The sequence below is a fragment of the Strongylocentrotus purpuratus genome, unplaced genomic scaffold (assembly GCF_000002235.5).
Source record: "Strongylocentrotus purpuratus isolate Spur 01 unplaced genomic scaffold, Spur_5.0 spur5_scaffold_2, whole genome shotgun sequence".
Classification (NCBI taxonomy): Eukaryota; Metazoa; Echinodermata; class Echinoidea; order Camarodonta; family Strongylocentrotidae; genus Strongylocentrotus; species Strongylocentrotus purpuratus.
The window spans coordinates 25,869,062-25,875,063 of NW_022145605.1; the positions used below are offsets into that span (position 1 = coordinate 25,869,062).

Consider the following 6,002-nt stretch of genomic DNA (forward strand, 5'->3'; position numbering starts at 1 on the left):
CTGGAACACATTTACAGGAAATGAAAATAGAGAATATATACATTTTTGTTTAACATCATGTCACTCCGCGGGGATAGGGCTGACTATGGGGCGAAGAGTCAACATATTTTCGGTTCTATGTTTATTATTTACTTTTGATTTATTATTGTTAATTTTTTTTCTGCACATATAATAATTTATGTTTGATTTCTTTTCTTTTTTTTCTATTTTTGTATATTACCCATGCCTATAAATTTGTACTTTGTTTTTATTTGAATTGTTTATTTATCATATGATTTTGTTTTTGTTATCTTTTGTTACTGGCTTTTGTTTGTATCATAATTTGTATATCTTTATTCAGTTCACGGGGTCTCTGAATTACAGCCGTTCAGGCTGAAGCGAGCTACAGTTATTAAATACATAAATGAATGAATGAATGAAGGAAGGAATGAAACTTAATCAATGTTTTTTTCCGGTACCTATGGATCGAGTGCTAGTCACTGTAATATTTTGCAAGCCCAAACTCTCATGCATACCCCCCCCCCCCCCCTCCCCCATCCCCATGGTTATGCCTCTGGAGACATAATACTGTTGGAAAAGATTTGGTTTCAAACTGAAATTTGGCATGTTTATGAAATAGAAAATATCAGTTCACGATGCAAGGATCTGTCAGAATCAAATACAGTGGCGAATTCAGCACTTGCTACCAGGAGGCGCAATACATCTCAATATGATCCATATACTTTTAGCAAGTAATTCACTTTCTGAGGGCCTTGGTTTGTGTTACGGGCGTATCACCCAAAGTAACTTTTTTGAGAATATGACTATATTCCGTGGGTTTCTTACTTTTACAGCTAGTCCTTTTAAAGCCACACTTTCCTACTTGTAGCTACTTGCTTCCTCTATATAGAAAACTTCCCCAATCGGTGCCTGTTGGTCCCCCCATGATCCTCTTTTTCTTATGTTAATTGAAAGCTGAGTTAATGAGATAGCCACCTGTCAGTGACCTCGCTGTGTGGTCTAATCCCTGACTGAACAAGGACAGCCGGCCTTTAAACCTGCTATTAAAAGTTATGAATAGTTGCTGCATATATTTTCCTTGGTCGGACTTCCATCTATCAGGAGGAGCAAACTGCCCCTTCGCCCCTTCCTTTAAATACGCTATAGTGATCGAATGGACATACCTGTACATCTCGGCCACTAGCAGCTTGTATTACACTAAAACGCCCTCTTCACAGACTGAAGCGCTGTGAAAGACACACAAACATTGACCCTTAATGCAGTTTTTGCTGTTCAGTTATGCATTTCAGGTTCATTATAAGGAAGATAAGTTGTTTAATACTGAACGGGATTTTTTCTTCGCTCACTCATTTCGAATTACGTTACAAGGCGCCATGGTGTAAAATAACAAACTTCTTCCTATGAAGTATATTTCACCTACTTATAGCTATCAATGGATATTTTCTCAATGGAACGGATAATATCCAAAGCATCAACACATTGCTAAGATTTTAGTAATATATCTAATCCACGTGAGGGAACGCAGAAATACATCCGACTTCATACATTCTTCTATTGAAACAGAGCTTTGCAGGAAATAATCAAGTTCAGTTAATTTTGAACGACATAGACAAGCTAGGTAAAGACCAGGTATGGGTTCTAAGACGTCAAGACCAGTAGACCCTCCAGCTGTAGAACCTCTTCCACCGACAACTGCAGAACGATCCATGGATGCCCTGGTGCATGGATGCCATTCTTTAGAACTTGGACAGGTCAAGCTCAATCATGATTGCCATAAAGATTTCACAAAACCCATGGTGAGTCATGTAGGGGCCAACGTGGGGACGATGACTGGAATTATTAATCATTCTATTAGAGACTCGGTTTTTTTTTCTTCATAATCAGTAGAAAGAACTGAAATTAAATGTAACTTTGAACCTTGATACTGAATCAACAACACCGCCTTTAGGAGAAATACACCAGACAGGGAGCTTAAAATCATATGCAAATATCTTTTCTTTTTTCTTTTAATAAATAATGTTGTATAATTTTGCTTTTAAATAAACTGGCGAAAGCATTATAATAGAGGGAGGGAGAGAGAAAGGGTGAGAGAGTGCGTGTGCGTGTGCGTGTGTGTGTGTTGTATGTGTGTGTGTGTGTGTGTGTGTGTGTGTGTGCGCGCGCGTGTGTGTGCGTGTGTGTGTGTGCGTGTGTGTGTGTGTGTGTTTGCTTAAATTTACGGGGCCATCCCACGCTAACCTAATGCATCATTATATTTAGTAAGTACTGCATTTATATATTAAGTAACTCTAAAATTGCTCACGGACGATACAGGTTATCGCCCCTAATTATTTTAGACCATACTTTCTTCGTTATCACTGATACTATTCTTATTTGGTACTCCTCTTTTCCTTTTCTTTTATCAATACTAGTGTGCGAGATGTCCAATCGTCCTGTTCGTTTTGTTTCGTGTCGGTGTGGCTGGATACGCCTTTGTCTTCCTTATCTACCACCTAACGCGGGAAATAACAGGTCGTATAGGCGCGAAAACGTTCATCTACTTGGAGACCTGGACCTACACGGCCATCACTCTATATCTCCTTCTCTCATTTGTGAACGTTGTCATAGATATCTATCAAGAATACAAATCATTCACCCTGGACGTTTCGACAGGTAATCAAAACAAAGTTGAAGCACTCGAACAGAGCAAATAAATAAACACAAAAATCAACACAATGTTTGACAAGAAAGTTAAAAAATAAAGTCTCATTTAAAACAATAATTCTTTTTTAAATATCTTTGACGTCAAAAAGTTTATATTTCAATTCAAAGTGTATTTTAACTTCCAAAGTTTTCCATTCATCGGAAATGTGAAAGGAATAGATTGCAAGACTGTTGAAGGATACATGTTGCATATTGAATTCCCGCCGGAAGATAGATTATTATTACGCCACGTATCCCATACTAAATCATTATAGTAGGTCGTTTGCTAATAAAACCTCAACGTGGACGAATTTTGAAATTTGAATATTTTAATTACAAGTTCATATTATTTGTAAGAATTTATATTGATTCTGTAGTGAATGGATGCTTGATAAGTTATAATAATGTGATATTCATGGAGCGGTAGGGCTCTGTAGATCAATATAATAATTTTGCAGTTGGCATTGGATTTCAAATCACCCAGTACATACTTTTTAAGGAAAAATAGAGATAGCGGTGTTGTACCTGATTCAGAATATTTTGAGAATTTGATAGTGGCTATAAATACATTCAATGCATTGATAATACCACTTTTTATTAAGCATACACCACATTCTGCGTACGCCAAGGGTGAAAAGTATGCTGAAAGGAGAAACTCAAAAAGAGAGGAATTAATGAATCGACAAAGGTGACTTCAGAAAAATGATTACATAGAATATGCATAGAAATGTGGACAAATTATGTGGTCAATATAATATATAATCAAACATCGCTTCAACCGTTTGCAGGACACACCCCCTGGCGCCTCAGACTACAATGGCTGTTCTTTAACATCTCTCTTTCATCTTCCTGTGTTGGAGCTGTTACATTCTGGGTATGGGTCATCGTGACAGGTATAAGTCCAACAACACGAGCTTATGAGATCATCAATCTCCATGGTATGTGGGTCATCATCGCTTTTCTCGAAGTCGGTGTCGTTACATTTCCCCTCCGCTTTGAGCACATCGTCTACCCACTCAGCTTCGGTCTCATCTACCTCATCTTCGCGCTCATCTACTGGGGCGCAGGAGGAACAGACCCCTATGGCAATCATTATATTTACATCTTTCTTGACTTCGGTAAACATCCCGTCCGAGTGATCTTTGTGGTAGCTGGAGAGATCACTGGAACTTTCCTGATTCATGGATCATTTGCACTCTTCTTTCTCTATAGGGAGAAATTTTTCGCAAAGTGTTGTCCGATTGACAAGGAGCCTGATGGTGAGGAGCTTGAAACCTTGACAACGACAAAATATGGAACTTCAACGAATGAGCATAACAAATGAGAATGAAGAGTTTACCATGCTTTTTTACCTCAAAGTGAAACAGGTATAATGTCAATACCACAATGGGCTGCTCTGTAAAAACTTTTACTTTACATACGCCGTACACCGTATCATTCAATTTTGAAATACAGTTATATTAGATGAAAAATGATATAGAGCTATGAAATTGATCTTTATTCAATAGCGAAAAAAAATTATAGGCATAGTCACGGAATTAATAAGATTATTATTATTTTTTTTATTTTTTTTTTAAATAATGAAAGTTATACTAATCCATGATCATGAACATAATACTGTGAGGAAGACACCATTTGTATGTCTATAATAATACAAAAAACATATAACAACTTCCTCTGTCCCAAGACAACCATCCTTTTACCCCCCCCCCCCCACACACACACACACACACAAGGCTATTACCCCCAGAACTATGCCTTAAAGGCACACTGCCATACTTGTAGCTACTTGCTCCCTCTATATAGAAAACTTCCCCAATCGGTGCCTGTTGGTCCCCCATGATCCTCTTTTTCTTATGTTAAATGAGAGCTGAGTTAATGAGATAGCCACCTGTCACAGTGACCTCGATGGCTCTCTGTGTGGTCTAATCCCTTCTGGCCCAGTAGTGGTGACGGTCTTTAAGTCAGATGTGCATCATAACATTTGGCCGGCCCGTATTATTTAAATATAGGCCACAGAGCATCACATGTAGCAATTACGCCCATCGAGGGGCATTTCTTCTTTTTTTTCAAATGTAGCCCCCATCCCAGGTAAATGAATCATTGGTCCTATTTCGATTTCATGTGTTGGATTTTATTCATAAAACCAGTAAAGTGCTATCAAATATGGCAATGAATTGCTTCTTACGGGTAAATGCTTCCAAATTAGCTACTACCAACTGATTTTTGTTTCGAAGATCCTCTGACTAGCTTTAAAGGTGATACAAAGTTTTGGTATGGGGTCATGAATTCGGTTCAAATGAACATATTGGAAGCATATGCGATCCTACAATATTCAGTGATCGTTGTCGAAGTCAAAATCGACTCTAAATTTATGAAATTGTAAATAATAAACACTTTATGTTGTATAGCTCCCTCTCAAGGTCAAGCTATTAATTAAGCTATGAAACAATGTATCTTGACTAAAATCGACCAATTAGCTATTCCCGTTCGGAAATTAGATAGCACAACTACATATTCTGAGATTTCCATAGTCGCAGCGACCATTGTACGGCCGTAGGAGCTATTTGAAATTTATCAAAATTTACCGGGAGCACCGGTGAATGGTTATATTTAATTTTTCTTGAAAGCTGAAGTGTTTTAGGGACTAATATTTCTAGTGCATTTAATACATCCACAGGGGCATCCAAATATATCAAAATTGTAAAGAATCATTATCCACCCATTTTTCAAAATTTACCAAAACTTTGTAATACCTTAAACGCCGCCTTTATTCGTTGAATTTACCATCGGACAGGTAAGGACTCCTACGAAATACTGCACCCCGAGGTGATTTCCCTCGTATTAGCAATAATGTTAACTGTACCAATGGTATATATCAGGAGAGAATTGATTGTCATTTAGGGTTAGTTGTCCTGGGGTTGTTGTCCTGGTGTAGTTTATCTAAGGGGTATCTGCCCTAAGGATACTTGTTCTCGGGGGTAATTGTCCTAGGGTAATTTTGTTATAGGGTTGTTTGTCCTATAGGGGTAACTAGTTAATTTTCACAGGGGTATTTATCCTAGGGTTATTTATCCTAGAGGGTAAGACATTGATCTACATTTGCCACACTCCACCCAGGTGAAGTAAATGGGTACCTGGTAGGAATTTATTCCTTGAAACGCAGCGCGCGTAACAGCTGCACTGCTAAAGCCAGGGTAATTATGCTGCATTATTGTAGAGCGCTTCGAGACTTCTGATAAAGTAAGTGTTAGGCGCTATATAAGCAAATATAATTATTATTAATTAATTAGTTTGTATAGGGATACGGGATACTTGTG

At 37.9% G+C, this 6,002-nt stretch overlaps 1 protein-coding gene across 1 annotated transcript; it reads left to right on the plus strand.

Annotated features, from left to right (window-relative positions):
- Nucleotides 1-1,631: 1,631 nt before the first annotated feature.
- On the plus strand, nt 1,632-4,121 carry LOC115926451 (protein rolling stone-like). The gene is made up of 3 exons (XM_030991171.1): nt 1,632-1,796; nt 2,412-2,652; nt 3,471-4,121. The coding sequence occupies exons 1-3, from the start codon at nt 1,632-1,634 to the stop codon at nt 4,004-4,006; spliced, it is 942 nt and encodes a 313-aa protein (XP_030847031.1). The 3' UTR covers nt 4,007-4,121.
- Nucleotides 4,122-6,002: the final 1,881 nt, after the last annotated feature.